Source organism: Protopterus annectens, chromosome 17.part0 (genome assembly GCF_019279795.1).
Source record: "Protopterus annectens isolate FY-2018-M chromosome 17.part0, PAN1.0, whole genome shotgun sequence".
NCBI lineage: Eukaryota > Metazoa > Chordata > Ceratodontiformes > Protopteridae > Protopterus > Protopterus annectens.
The window spans coordinates 831940253-831957190 of record NC_056751.1 but is presented as its reverse complement, the minus strand read 5'-3'; the positions used below and the strand labels follow the sequence as shown (position 1 = coordinate 831957190).

At 39.0% G+C, this 16938-nt stretch overlaps 1 protein-coding gene across 1 annotated transcript in view; it reads right to left on the bottom strand.

Moving 5' to 3' along the window:
* Positions 1-16938, bottom strand: part of PIDD1 (p53-induced death domain protein 1) — a 1004177-nt gene that overhangs the window by 864933 nt on the left and 122306 nt on the right. Inside the window, exon 4 of the mRNA XM_044059769.1 lies at positions 10273-10327. Coding sequence (XP_043915704.1) covers positions 10273-10327 — 55 coding nt within the window. The remainder of the gene's footprint in view (positions 1-10272; positions 10328-16938) is intronic.

The following is a 16938-nucleotide window of genomic DNA, read 5'->3' as shown; positions in this document are numbered from 1 at the left end:
TTTTCTGTCCACATTTAAGACATTTTTTAAACCCTGATTTAAGGTGTTTATCCTTATTATCCTTATCCTGGTCAGCCATACTAGAACAAACAATCTCAAAAGTGGGTACTGTACTGATATAAGACACGCCCAAAAAACTATCAAACAAGCCCTTTAAACCTATGGGCTAAAATACTAATAATCTCACACACAGACACACACACACTATAACTATTTATCTAAACAGTCTAATGTCTATATATCTAAATATATTCAAAAGCTGTGACAGAAAGTCATTATTCAAAGACACACAACTACTATTTAAACTACTAGTATAAAAAGAAAGTATAGTACTCCACGACAATCGAAGCAGACCCACAAAATAAAAATCCAATAATCCTTTATTTCATAACAAGTAAGCGCTTTTGCGTTTGTATAAACGCTTCATCAGACTTTCAAAATATCTTGTGTAAAAACTCCATTTAAATATTATGACTTGTGTAAAATCAACCAATAAAATTCTATCTAAGTAATCTTGGGGAATTTAAAGTGCCCTCACTTATATATACTTCTCACTAATACATGTTATAGCGTTCAGCAACATAAAAGCTTAAAAAATATACAAGCATATACAAACAATAAATAAAATTCTAATCAATATGTTATAAGACATATATAATCTCATATAAGACGATTAACTATAACCAATACATAATATTTCCTATTATGGTTGGTCAATGTTTTAGGGCATGGTCTTTAAGACTTGTTGTATATTTTTTAAGCTTTTATGTTGCTGAATGCTATACCATGTATTAGTGAGAAGTATATATAAGTGAGGGCACTTTAAATTCTCCACGATTACTTAGATAGAATTTTATTGGTTGATTTTACACAAGTCATAATATTGAAATGGAGTTTTTACTCAATATGTTTTGAAAGTCTGATGAAGCATTTATACAAACGCGAAAGCGCTTACTTGTTCTGAAATAAAGGATTATTGGATTTTTATTTTGTGGGTCTGCTTTGATTGTCGTGGAGTATCGTACTTTCTTTTTATACTGGTTTGTTTTTACATTGTTTGGCTGGTACCTTACCCATTTGGTGTTTCTTCTTTACGTATTGTGACTTTGTTTGTGACACCAAAGGGACATGACAGAAGAGGCCTGTTTGCAGTTTCCAGGAACAGAAGTTCTGAATACTAATACCGGCAAGTTTAAACAATTAATAATAACAGAAGGTAATCCATTGTTGCGGTTGTCATGTGTTGATTTGGCCAATAATACAAGTCAATATAAGAAAGAAACTGTTAACATTAATGTCCTACAACTAACCAGAAGACTAGAAGAATCATTAATTAAATTGAGGAACGTACAATGGCAGAAGAGACATATGGAGGCTTGTGTCTCTTTCCAGGTAGTTCCTAGGGGTCTTCGAGTCCTCAAAATGCCGACCTTTGGCTCTACGTACCCTTCGTTACTTTCTAAGTGGCAAAAGTTAAATTTGGAGACCAGTGTTGGACACATGAAACTTTTGATAGAGCAATATGTTATGATAGAAAATTATCTTAGTAGTGAAATGAGTAAAATGGAGCAAGAATTGAGTTTGTTGATATCAAACACAAAAATGGATGAATTTGTTGGTGAACTATTAGTTAACACTTACGTCTCTTGACAGTAGACTAATGTTAGCTAAAAAGAAGAAATTGGAAAGAGACTGTTTCGATTTCAGTAGGGGGAATGTATTTTCTTGGCCGAGGGAATCCACTCGAACCAGAGATGCTACCCCTTCCCATATGAGAGGACAACCTACAGCACATCCTGTTCAGCCACCAACTTCCACTAATATGACATCACTTCCACCCCTCAGTGGAGGAACAACAACGGCAGTTGCAGGGACACTACTCGCAAGTAATGAACTAGCAGATACACAGGCCTCAGTTCTTGAAGAGTCTGTCGTTAGAAGGAAAGTTAATATACAAACAACTGGATCAGCGACAACTATGAGTGATCTATCATCACGCCCTTTTCTGCTTCCATTTCGACCTGTGAATCGGCAGTCGTGGAGCCCACACTACATGGGGAGGAAACGGAAAATTTCAGGCGAACAACACGAGTTTCAGAAGAAATTGCTGAAACCGGTAATTCGGACCTTACAATAAATTTATCTAAGCATGTACTGACATCTACAGAGAAAGCAGTTTTGAATAAGAGATCGTCTTTCATCCCTTCACAACACGTTGATGTGGTTGATTTGATAATTGATGTAAAATGTTTTACAAGAAATTTGGCACTGTCTTTACAATATAGTGATAATAGTAACAATGTTGATAATGATTATATTTTCAGAAAACCTTCAACTTATATGCCTACGCTACATCCATTGTTAAGAGAGCTTTGAGAAAGCATGTGAGAAAGATTTGTTAACTGCTTTTCAGCTTGATAAACAACAACTTAAACCACAGTTTTACAACTTGAGTAAAAAAGAAAGGCAAGCTCTGAAGACCCTAGAGAATAATTGCTCGATTGTCATTAGACCAGCGGATAAAGGGGGAGCGGTTGTGATATTAGATAATGAATTTTATCGCACCAGTATAAATACTATGTTAACAGACAGTAATACATATAAGAGTTTGACAATGTCCCAGTTAGATACATTGATTAAAGGGGTCTATAATGATCTGTATGACATGTTGATGTGCAATATTATAGATGGGGAGTTATATAAATATTTTTTGGTAGAAAAACCATTAATACCAACTTTTAGGGGTCTCCCCAAGATACACAAAACATTGGTGAATCCACCACTTAGACCAACTGTATCCAGAAAAGGGTGGCTGACAGAAACCATGTCTATTTATGTACAGAAGCAACTACGGCCATTAGTGGAGGTTAACTCACTCAATTTTAAGGGATACACAACATGTTTTAGAGTCCCTAGCGCCTTATAATAATAGCAGTTCTATGAGTGCTAGTGACTATATGGTTACGCTAGATGTCGCATCACTCTTCACGAGTATACCTAATGATGTTGGCATAGAATATCTATGATTGTTTTTGATGCAGAGTGGGTTTAACAATGATTGGATCATTAAAATAACAATGCTGATGGACCTTATACTTATGAATAATGTGTTCACATATGATAGAAGATACTTTCTACAAATTATGGGTGTAGCAATGGGCACACCCTGTGCCAACTCTTATGCAAATTTAGTTTTGGCATATTGGGAGTATACTTATATCTTAGAACATACATTTTTTTCTCAATTTATTAAATACTACAGGCGTTTTGTAGACTATGTCTTTCTCATTTTGGGAGGGGATCTTTCTACATTACATGAGTTCATTACTTATATTAATTGAACAATGACTTTTCTTACTTTGACTGGTAAAAGCTCCCAGAATTAAATCGAATTTTTAGATGTGTTATTGAAGAAATGTGATGGTGTGATTACTACTGAAGTGCTTAAGAAGCCTTGTAGAAGGAATGCATTTTTACATCGTAATAGCATGCACCCATCACATATTCATAAGAATATTGTCAAGAGTCAGGCACTCAGGACCTCACGTATAGTAAGTGAGGATGAGGTGTTTTATGAAGCCATTAGAGATGTAAGGACAGATTTTGTAGAAAGAGGATATCATACGAATGATTTAAGTGCCATACAAGAGATAGAGCGTGACACAGTAGGCCAACCCTATATCAAGAGGACTGGTCAGTTACAAGGCAGACAAGGAACTATTTCTACTCCTAGATTTAATAGATTCCTTATTCCCTATACGAACAACAATAAGAAAATAACACAGTTAATTAACAAGAACTGGAATATGTTATTGTTAGATGACGATATAAAAAAAGTAGTAGGGACTCATCCTAGATTTAGTTATAAGAACACAAAATCTTTAAATTTTGTGTTACGAGAAGAGAAATGAGAGAAATTCTTTCAGCTAGAAAGGGGGCTTTCCCCTGTCGTAACTGTAATCAGTGTGGATATATAGCTAACACCAACATTTTCATACATCCAGATTCACATAAGAGGTATGAGTTCCAACAATACACAGATTGTAGAACGAGGAATGTAGTCTATTTAGCCATGTGCCAGAAATGTAACAGTTTTTATGTTGGGAAAACGAACAGGACACTGAGAGAGAGAGTAAGGGAACATGTATATGCTATTAGTAGAGAAAATGAGAGCAATGCGATAGCTAGACATGTTATCCATAACGATACAACACACAACTTTAAATTTTTAGTTTTAGAGCTAGTTATCCCTACAGAAAGACTAGGAGACATAGGAAATCATATACAGAAAGAAGAAGGGAAGTGGATTATTAGACTACAAGCAGATAGAGGGCATGGCCTGAATGAGAGGGTTTCTTTAAAACCCTTTCTTAAAGACCGTGCCCTAAAACATTGACCAACCGTAATAGGAAATATTATGTATTAGTTATAGTTAATTGTCTTATATGAGATTATATATGCCTTATAACATATTGATTAGAATTTTATTTATTGTTTATATATTGTTTGTACTATTTAAACTACTATTTAAACTACACTAAAGATTTAACAAGGCCTAAAACAAAATGAGGCCAAGAGAGCTAAAGGCACACCAAAGGAAGGGAATCTACACAATAAGCTATAAGAGCTAAGCTAATACTAAATAGAGATATATCAAAAAAGTTTTGTAAATATTTATATATATTTGAAGAAAAAAGTCTTTTACTGGCCCGAGCTATGGCAGGAACCTCCGATCTATTGCAACAGCAAACTAGATCTGAGTTAACTCTAGGTGCATCATGGGATAAGGACTTGGCCTTGAGCTGTCTGAAGACCTCGAGCTTTGTAGTAGGCCGACTCCGAACCCATCCGTAAGAATGAACTGTGAGGTAGAACAACTTTGCATCATAGCTTTTGATGGGGAGGGGATTTGGGGACAGTGCTGTCATTATTTCTTTAACTTTCATTTCAGGTCTCAGGAATGTGCACAGATCACTATAGCTTGTCTAGGGGCACTCCACTATTTAAGTGCATCAACCTGGATTGCATTGTTGTAATCATTTTTTTTCTGCCTGCCTCAGAATCAAATTTAGATGTGCCTACAAATAGTTACATTTTGGGGGTAGGGATAAGGAGGCATGCAGTTTATATGTGTGTGACAACAGACTGAAATATATTACTGTTTTTTTTTTGGTTTTTTACTATTTCATGACAGTATGACACTGGAGTAGCACACAAAAAGTGGCTTTCTTTTGGAGGTGGGGTGAGGAGACATACTTGTATACATGTTTAGCAGCAACCACTTGAAATGTATGACTGTGGACATTTGTGCCTTGGCTTTCATTCCAACGTAACAGTGGGATACACAAGAGGTAAATTATCTTTTGAGGGAGAGGAACAGGAGAATGGGAAGGCAGGCACTATTCCCAGGTATGATTTTTGTGTCCTCTTAGCTTATTGTGAGCTACTATTTTGTCAGATATAGTTTATTGCTTTGTTGAAAGAAAAAAAATAATTTTCTTTCCATACTATTTTTTTGCTCAGGCTGTATTTGGAGGAAAAGGCTGAAAAAAAGCCTTTAAGATGCACTTCAGAGCATCTAAAATCATAACTCTCAAATGTCTTGATTTTTCTCAGAATATCCAGATTTTTGCCTCATATTTTTGGCCTGTTCCTCATAAAAGTTGTGGTTTTCTGGAAAATCATTGATGTCACTAAGTAATGACAGACATTTGTGTTTCAGACTTTATATCCTTCAGAAAATGCATGCTAGAGTTATAATCTTTATGATATTAATACTTCTGAGTGTCTCCATATCTTAATGTGGTACAATCAGCTGGATAATGGAGATGTAGTTTCTCTAAAAAAAGTATCAACCAATTCCAAACTGCATGTTTCTCACAGAGTATTACTCACACTAAGAGAAATACTAAGTAGTTTGATTTTAAATGAACAAGAGCAGAAAATATACCAAAGACATACGAGTTTATGACCTCTATCCTTAAAGGGGAAGTTACAAACAAAGGGCTTTTATCTGAATTATATAAGATGATTATTTCCAGTAGTATTAGTACCCGTGGTGGTAGTGCTGTGGTAGCGTTGTCGCCTCACAGTAAGACGCTGTCCAGTTCGATTCTCAGCTAAAGCGTCTTCTGCGTGGAGACATGCGTGAATGGGCGTACCTTTGTTGAAGGTTGTGCGTCAGGCCTGGCAAGCCGGTACGTAAAAATCAACTGCCAATCATTAGCGGACCGGAGTTCCGCTGTGGCGACCCCTAACTGGGAAAAGCCGAAAGACACAAACATTTCCAGTAGTATTAGTTTTGATAAACACTACTGGAATCTTCTTGATACTAGCTGCCTGAAACAACTGATTAGTGAAAAAGATAAATAAATATTACTAAAATCAACTGGTTTAACATCAACAAATTTGTACTGAAAACCTACATGTGGAAATATTTGCATAAATACTTTTGTTACTCCCTATAAGATATCTAAATGTACCAAGTCTGATGTCTCAATTTGCTGGAGGTGTAAAAAGACTACAAAGGCTTTTTAAAGTCATATATTTGGAGAATGAAAATGTTACTACCTTTTGGGAAAATTGTATTGACTTTTTAAGGGTTTATGGTCTGACAATTGTATGTTGGAAAGAGTTACATTACCTGTTAATATTCTAAAGTAATTACCAAAAAATGGAAATCAAATACTACTCCTTTAGCCAAATTATTTTTAGAACTAGATTCTTATGTAAAAACGAAAACAGAAACTAAGATATGCAACTAGTAATGTGAATTTTACTTGTGATCACCTACAGATACTGATTACTAAAAAGTGACATTTGTAATTTTTATTGAGCTCCAATTATCTAAAATGATTACTGTTATGCATGTTTGGCCATCTTCCTTTCTTGTATATGTTGTACATGTTAAAATTCAGTAAAAGAAAGAGAAAAATGCATGCTGGTACAACATCTGTTCTAGTGACTAAGTTTAGAATATCAATATTTAAAACTTGTCCTTGGTTTTTAGGCTTTTGTCCTCTCCCCTTCATTATTTTGGCTATGTACAGATTTCTTGTTCTAAAAGGTATTCTATAACCCCATGGCTTCTGTGGGCCCCCAGATTCCCTGCTTAATTCAACTATTTATTCTGCAGTTGTCACAGTGCCATCTTGGCTAGTTAGGGTGTGTTAAAAGGTATAAAAAGAATGCAGGAAAAAGGAATGCTTAACTGTAAAACTAAATTTATTGCCTTAGTCACAGCTCTTGTTCACACTATCACTGGATGAAATTAAATTAAAAAAACTCTATGAAGCAACTCGGAGCATCTAAAAACCAAAGGAATCTAGGATCTGCTAGGCCCCCAGGCCTCTGACTTTATTTATTTCCTCCGTGGTTATTAGAGGGCAGTTTTAGTGTATTGAAAAGATGCAGGAAAAAGCTGTAGAGTAAGACAAAATGTGAGGAAAGGTTGAAAAAAGTAGCCTGGATGGTATGTGGAAGCTATGCAAGGGATGGTCTTCACCTGTCACCACTAGACTTTCAGATATTGGCCAAAACATTATCCACCCCATAGTGCCTTCTTAGGCATTGCCAAACAGGCAAACCTTCCAACATACCAAAATCTACTTAGGATAAGCTACGTAAAAATATTACTATTCAATGTTAGGAATCTGAACAAGAAACTACACTCCCTGGAAGCACTCCTCACCCTGGAGAATACTGACACCTGTGCAGTTACTGAAACATGGTTCCAAGCAATGGAAAGCACCCTGGAAGGGCATTGCTATAATGCCCTTCACATGTTCTGAACAACGACTGCACATGAAATGGTAAAAGATGGAGGTGTATCCATCTACATAAAGGATAAACACAACTCAAGACTGGTAAAATTCTTAACATTAGCAAGAAAAGTCATCACCAAGAAATGGAAGAATCAGACTACTACTACTATGAAGGAATTTTTAAACTTGGCAACTGAAGTTTTTCATCTTGATCTTATCACGATCAAGACAAGAACATCTTGAATCACCTCTTCATAGAATGTATGGCTGAAATTCAAAGAACTGCTGGATAAACAGACTTTAATAATTAACTAACAACTACTCATTTCTTTTTCTGTTTAAAAAGCTTTGTTTTATAGTAGACACCATTATAAATAGCTATTTTAGTGTTTGTTTATTACTGTTCTTTTAGATATGTATTTTTTTAGAATATTTCTATTATCACATATTAATGTTTTGTTGTTAAATTTTTCAATAAAACAATCTAGAAAAAAAGACTGATCAAACAAAATGGCATGCTTGACCTACTCCATATCCATCTAACTATAGGAAAATTCCATTACCATATCCTTGCTAGCTACAGGTCCCCTACAATAAACCTGGAAACCCACATATCAAACCTGAATTTACTAGAATCACTTACCATTCAGTCCAATACCACATTCAAGGGTGATTTCAGGTAACCCACCATTAACTGGGAAGCATACTAGACTATTAACATGTAGACTCAAAGATTTCTAGACTTTGTCAATGTAAATGCCCTGCAGTAGCTAGTCTACACTTTACTAGGAATACAAATATCCTAGGCCTGTACTTACGAATATGGGAGACCGCTACATACCCCCCACCCCAACTGTGATGTTCTCAATGGTTAGATCAGATCACAAAACAGTCTCCCTTGAAATAAATATAAACTAGAACTCCCACCTAGCCCCAAAACCTTTAAAAACCTTTCTAAGGCAAGCCACCTCATATTAAATGACGGCATAGTTTCCAAGCTCCCCAGAACCCAGAAAACATGAAAGCCTATGCGGAGGCGTACACGAAAGCCTTGTATAACCGTATAAACAACTGCATAGAAAAACCAGTACCAGACCGAAATAAGCCTAGGACAAACCACAAAAAGAAGCCACTCTGGAGAACATCTAGTATAAATGGATTGTACAACAACAGAGGGAAAATCCTATCTAGAAGTAAGAGAACTGCACAACACAGCAAAAACTCCTTCATTATCTAATCAATCAAATCCGGGACTGGTCAAATCTTCAAAACCAAATTTTGAAGAAAATATAGCCTCCCAAGATAAGAATAACCATAAGACATTTTTCAGTTATGTCCACAATTTTAATGGCAACACTCAACAATGTGGCACCACCTATACTCAACCAGAAGACATATCAAATCCACTAGCCAATAAATCCAGCTCACATTTCATCTCCACATCACCTCTGCTTACCCCCCCCCCCCCAGAAAAATAGCATCCATCACTTCTCAACTAATTATCACCAAAGAAAAGGTTGCCACTGGATCTATAAAGCTAAAAACACAGCTTCATTGAGTTCTGACAATATCCTAGGATGTCTCTTAGATTGAAACAGGACCTATCAGGTCCAATAGGATCCCTATTTAACTGCAGCCTCCAGTTTGACTTTGTCCCTATGTAGTGGAGAACAGCAACAGTCATCCCCCTCTGCATATAGGGGGACCATCAACAAATTCAGGAAATTACAGACCCATAAGTCTGACTAGTCTTACATGTAAGGCTATGGAAAGAAAAATCATGGACCCAATATACAATGACATAATCACACCCTTTGGTAAGTCAAATACCCTTGCAAATTGCAATATTAATAGCACACCCCTAACAGTGGACTCAGAGGTGAGAGATCTAGGTACATGGATTTTGACTGCCATGTGTCCACATTGGTTAGGAAGTCCTTCTTTTAGCACAACGTATAAGTAAAGGCATGTACTTGACCAGGCACTTACTACAGCTGGAGTGGCCTCAGAGGTTCCCTCCAAAAAAAAAAGAAAATACAGGGTGTAAACAACCTGCTGACTATTAAGGGGTGATCTATGCCTAACCTACAAGGCACTCACAAATCCGTCCTGATGGAACTATTACCCATTCACAAGACAAAGTGCATGAGGGTCACCCCATCTAGGGATCTAAATCTGGTCTGTGACATGAACACAACATACTGCAGAGACATGTATATGCCTCAGAGAGTAGTATAGATAATACTAAACCTGCAGATCTGTGTGTGACCTGAGGTGGAGTGGTGCTCCATCCAAGACTGGCCCCGCCCCTTCCTTACATTCACTACTTGCCAAGACAACCTCCAGCTCCCCATGACAGAGAAGAGGATAAGGCAGGAAAATTAATTAATTATACATGTACAAACGTTCAAGAAACATTATCATGCAATACAGAAACTAACACAAGGAGAAGATTTTGAAAAATCCATCAGGAAAGTAAAACAAGTGGAAACACCACGAAATGCAGTACCTGCAGTTATCAGATGTCAAATAAAAACACTGCAGCTCTCCAACAGCAACTTCATCTGGAACAAAATAAACATAAAAATGTGACTATGTAACAAACATATTAATTTTTTTGCTACTTATTTTTTAAGTAGTTGGCATTTTCATGTTTAGTGCATCACTTTCACCATTTTGCTTTGTACTGCTTATTTAGTGTTTTGTAATCAGATGAGTGATGACCATTTTCAGACATGATTTAGGCAAACAGCAATAAATTAACATGATTTAGGCAAACAGCAATAAATTAACAGTGAAAAATCAAATATGAAATTGTACAAAACAAGCTGGCAGAGTAAACATGTTTATAAAATACAAAGGACAACATATATACAAATACAGACTATGAAAAAACAAATTTTCAGCAGAACACTCATCAAAAGACTCGAAGGACTGCTATAAAGTATGCCTAGCAAGTACTATCCTCTGTTGGAAAGTACTAATTAAAAGGGTTTACTGAATAAAATAAAACATTACCAAGTTGAATAGATGCATTTAACTCCAACTTTTAGGTGACACAGGAGGTATTTTATAAAGGTGAGTATAGCTTAGCAGATTTCCTAAAAACATAGAAGGCCCCAAAGTAGCAGGATCAAGGGCAAAACGTATATAACACCTCCCCACCATCAAAAGGGGTTTTCCTGAATACCTTTGCCTTAGATAAATCACTTACTTCACATACGATAAAGACTGCAGCGTTCCTTACCTACCATTAACCTGAAAACAAGAAGGGGAGGGGCAACATGTACCCCTTTCCCTGGCAGGCAGCAACACATTTAAGAACCAAGCAGCTGTCTAGACTTGGGTACGACACAGAATAAACCCTATACATCCTTACTTCAAGTGAATTAGTCATAGTTGGGTGTTGCTGACAGAGGCAATATAAAGTTAAGCAGAGGAATCAGTGTCCCAGTGCCTTCAGTCTTTCTGGCTTAGGCAAAAGGCTCTGCAGGTCCTGTAGGTTCATGGGATCAAATGTCAAACTTATGTCCTAATGGTCTTTGTGATGCCCCACCACTGGACCAGTAATCAAGAAGCCCCAATCCTCACCACTGACACCAGTGGCGGATGTACACAGGGAGGATGACAAATACACACACCTGTGAAAGGCTGGCACAGGTTTACTAGGGTCTATATCATGAGATCAACAGGTGAAAATGTCAAATCTCACTTGTTCGATACCAAAATGTCGAACTCCAAGTTTCCCGAACGGCCAAAACACCAACTTTTATCACTGCCACCAGTCAACTAGTTTTGAAATGTGAAGGAATACAATTGTTTTATGACTTCCAGCATCTGTCAAAGATCTGAGGTCTATGTATTTTCACAGGTAAATGCCAAGTACTGCGGGATTCCAGCAGTGGGGGGTTTCACCTGGGATAGAGTCAGATGACAAGAAATTATGTTATTCTGCCAGGTATCGCAGCAGTAATATTTGAGATATTAAGTTGATAACTCTCTTAGAGAGAGAGTGCATTCTGTATTTTGTCCATCAGCTACCTTAAGGCCCTTAACAAAGGGTGTCCAATTTTACTGTGTAATATTAATATTAATACAAATGCTAGTTTGACCAAGAATAAGGCTATTAGGAGTGGCCAACACAGTGTCACCAAATAAATATGCAAGTACGCTCAAAACTTAAATATCTCTAGACAGATCAGCTACAATGAAAGGTTTGAATATATTTAATAATAAGAGAACAAGAACATACTTCGTATATAATCACAGTGACATCAGAGTTCAAAATCACAGGAGATATTTAAAACGACATTGCAGGACAGTCTTAAATAAATAAAGAAAAATATTTAAACTAAGCTTTGCTATATTCCTGACTATATCTACGAGAATTATACTATTCCCTAGAAACTTACTTCATCAGAGCAAGACAGATGTGGTGAATGGTTGCTGTTGTTGTCAGGTCCAAAACAGAACACAGAATGCACTCTCTCTCTAAGAGAGTTATCAAATTAATATCTCAAATATTACTGCTGCGATACCTGGCAGAATAACATAATTTCTTGTCATCTGACTCTATCCCAGGTGAAACCCTCCACTGCTGGAATCCTGCAGTACTTAGCATCTACCTGTGAAAATACATAGACCTCAGATCTTTGGCGGATGCTGGAAATCATAAAATTGTATTCCTTCACATTTCAAAACTAGTAATTAGTTCACTATGAAGACAATACAGGAAGCTTCTCAGCAAAGACTCCATCTAGCTGCATTGAAAACTGAAAGAGACCATCTTTTATTGCGTAGCCATAAACTAATTTAATTTCAGTGATTTTTCTGAAGTTAACTACCTGTATTCCAGTTTCCACTGTTAAAATATATACATTCAAACAGTTACAATAGTGCATGTATATTTCTGTTCTTTTCGAGTAGGGCACACTGTGGATCCATTTTAAACAAAAGCCTTTTGCAAATACCCTTTTCAACACACACACATCTGTGGAAGCAGTTTGATATACACATAGGATCATAGGAAGTTACTAGGCTATTGGCCCAGAGGCCCTTACAAGCCTAGCCAAGAATTTAGCCCATGTTCCAACAAGTCAGCACCCTATGCCACTGTCCAGCAGGGACACAAGTGGAATCCCAAAGGTATTTTCTGTTCCCCCATCCAGTTATCCAGGTTGTGCTTAAAAAGGTTAACGAGGTACTCTCTGCCTGACGTGGAAAGGGAGTCTATTCCACAAAAAGGGGAGTCTCTGGGACACAAATCTGTCCTGCCAACAAGTCCTATTGACGTCACATACCAGGTTGAGGTTGCGCGTGTGGGTTACTCGAATGCAGCTTGACGTGTGGATATGCAGCAGTCTCATCAAGGCAGGGCCTGAGATTGCTTTGTATGCCAGACAGAAGTCACCTCTGAGGAGTCTGTAGGAGACTGAGTAGAGGGACAGGGCCTTTAGCCTATCTGTGTAGGGTAGATGTTTGAGGCCCTGGATTTTCTGGGTAAGGAACCTCTGTGGTCTCGCCAGCTGCTGCATGTGCTTTGTGAGTTATATGCCAAAAGGGGCAAAGTACTCAACAATGGGTCTTATAAGGGAAGAATACAGGGATGTTATGACTACCTTGTCCCTGGATGAGATACCCTTACTAATCACGTAGGCCATGTAGAAAGCTTTCCTAACAATGGAAGCAATATGGTGGTCAAAAGTCAGTTTGCTATCAACCTGGGTGCCTAAGGCCCTCAACTGACTGCGTGCTTGATGACATACAGTTCTAATACATTTGTAACACAAGCATCTTACACAAATCATTTCAATATTCATCAATGACATATAATTATTTACAAAATTCCAGCTAGCTGAACTGGCAGTATGTCTTTCATCACACTTTTCCCAGCCCTCGAAGACTCAAGCTAGTTTTTCAAGTGACCCTTGAGAAATATTGCTTGAGAGGGATGAACCTATCTGGGAATTCATCATCTCATACCCTGTCTTACATTGCTAACCCCATTACGGTGTTGCGCCGTCATATCATATGCCTGCATCCCTAGGCTCCACTGCAGTAACTTTGGATTTTGCTGGCTGGCTCCCTGTAGCCACAGATCCCCCTCAGACTCCTCCTGCCTTCTACTGCAAACACTTAGCACAAGGGCCTATCAAGGTAAGGTTTCATGGTGTTAACATGGTACAATTTGTGCTCCTGCCTAGTTGTCCTACCATGTAGTTAACATCACTGACCTTCCTTACCACTTTGAAAGGCCCCTCCCAAGCTGCCTGCAGCTTCTTGTGTCTGACAAGAATGAGAACCATAACCTGCTGCCCCACAGCATACTCTCTAGCTCGAGCATTCTTGTCAAACCAGACCTTTTTCTGCTGTTGGGCTTCTGCCATGATCTCCTGGGCCAAGCCCATGAGTTCCCTGAGCCTTGTCCTCATGTTTAGGATATGTGCCACAACAGACTCCTTGTACGGTTCACACTCACCCTCCCACTCTTCACGAATCAAATCTAGAGGTCCTCTCACCCTATGCCCATTGAGCAACTCAAAGGGTGACAAACCTGTGGATTCCTGGGGCACCTTTATGTAAAAGCAAACAAAAGATGGGGGAAGATATTTGTCCCACTCCCTCTTAAACTTGTCTGCAAATGCTCATAGCACGGTTGTTAGTGTAGAGTTTAACCTCTCCACAAGACCATTAGTCTGGGGATGGAAGGTGGTGGTCTTTGGGTGCTTCACCACACAGTGCTTCCGCAGACAAGCCAGAACATCCGACATGAAATTGGCACCTCTGTCAGTCAGTATTTCTTTGGGAAACCTACCCTGCTGAAAATTTCTAACAAAGCACTTGCCACCTTTTCTGAATTGATGTAGGACACAGCCACCACCTCAGGGCATCTGGTAGCATAATCTACTACCATCAGGATATACTTCTTTCATGTGGAATTGGGGTACTCAGAGGCCCCACAATATCCATAGCTACCCTCCGAAACGGCTCCTCAATCACAGGCAAAGGCATCAAAGGAGTTTTCCCCTTGTCTCCTGTCTTGCCTACTTTTTGGCACTGCTCGAAGGTCATGCAGTACCCTGTTACATCTCTGGAAATCCCAAGCGAATAAAAGTTCTGCATAATATGTCTCTTTGTACACTTTATGCCCATATGACCTGCAAAGAGAATGTCATAAGCCATGGCTAGAAGTGCCAGATAGTAGGCTCTGGGCACTACCAACTGCTGTACTCTCTCACCCTCCAGCCCTCCCCTCAGAGGTCCACTCTCCATACAGTAACCCTTTGTCCCAGTATACAAATTCCCCTTTTCCTTGAGAATCAGGCACCTCCATAACTATCTCCCTCAAGCCTTGTAATGTAGAGTCTGAGAGTTGAGCCTATCTCAACTCTCTCTTTGTAACCCTTCCCAGCTCCCCTTTCACAGGAAGTCTGGTATTCTCTGACAGCAGTGCCTCACTGTCAGCCTGGGTACTACTACTCACCTCTACCCTTGCAGTCACTCTGTCCAGGGGAACATCATTACCCACAGGCAGCTGTGGCTCACCTTCAGTCTCACTGCTACAGGGCAGATCCCTCCCTGAAGTAACCAACTCGCCAGTCCTAGCTTCAAGTGTGCAATCTGTCTGGGTCCCCCCCAGGCTACCAGACCCACATACTTGTCTCCAAGTCTGACTGTGTGTAACTGCATGTACACAAGGTACTGCATCATCAAAATCATTCCCTATCAGGACATCTGCAGTGATATCCTCAAACACACCTACTTGCTTGCTTCCTCTTCCATCCTCCCAGTTAAGGTGAACCCTAGCCAAAGGTATCTGGAATGGGGTCCCTCCTAAAGCTCTGACTGGAGTAGACTGCCCAAGCAAGTAGTGTTCCTCTTTAACCACTGCAGGCTTCACAATGGTTAGGTCAGGGTGTGTGTCTCTCTTAGCAGTGGCCTGTTTCCCAGCTACTAAGAAAGGATATAACCTCTTGTGGTAGTTTGTTACCCTTGTTGTCTCCAGACAACTTACTGCTGGCATTCTGTCATTCCCACTTACTGGCTCTCCTACCTTTTGTTCTCAACCCTGCCTCCATGGACACATATATGCTAACATGGTCCCACTGGTTACATTTAAAATACTTAACCCTTGCTCCTGGCCATGTACCTGAACTAGTGGATTCCCCTGCTACTGGCAGACTCTGTTGGGGTGGTTTAGACCACCCAACATGGGTTCCTTTAGACCCATGTGCAGCACTGGATATCCCTTTCCTGTGCAGTGATGCCCTGCTTGCTAGGTATCCCTTTTTCCCCAACTCATCTGCTGTATTGTATTCCCTATCTGCCAACCAGATTCTCATATCCTCAGCCAAAGTGCTAAAGGCTAGCTCCTTCACCAAAAGGCCTGCCAGCCCTTCAAAAGTGGTGACCTGACACACACTCACCCACCTATGAAAATAAGTGCTTAGGTCAGCAATATATTCACACACACTTTCATCTGCTTTGTGTTTATACTTACAAAACGTTTTTCTATAAGCTTCAGGTGTTAACTTAAAACACTCTAATAAACCATTTTTAACTGTATTACAATTTAAGCAATCAGTATCACAATTTAGAAACAGCGGTTACAGCTTTACCATGGAGTAAGGGAGTCAGGAATGGTACCCAGAGCCCTTGGTCAGCATTATACTGTTTACAAACCCTTTCAAACATATGAATACAACTATCAAAACCATCACTCTCTATAAATTGTGGAAGAGATTTACTGACCTTTATTGCTTCTGGGTTTGGTTATTCCCTTCCCCATTACTTCCATGACCCTGGGGAAGAGTCAGCATCTCCTTTTCATGTTGCCTCTGCCTCTCATTTTCTTTGGCTTCCAGACATCTCAGTCTCTCTGCTGATTCTAATTCCAAACACCACAGTCTCTCTGCTGATTCTGCTTCGGCCTCCAATGCTGATTCTAGTTCTAAATGTTTGGCCTCCAGTTCAAATCTCTAACTCCAGATGGATTTTTAAGTCCTCTGAGACAAAGTTGAATTGTCCATTTTCTGGGAGTTGTACATCCCCAAGGCCAATTTGGTTGTCCTCCAGGTTGCTGGTTTGTGATGCAGCTGTGACTAAGGCTGCAATCATTTCTGCATTAGTCAGGTTGGCATGCACCAGTCCTTTGTCTTGGCACATCTCAGCCAAC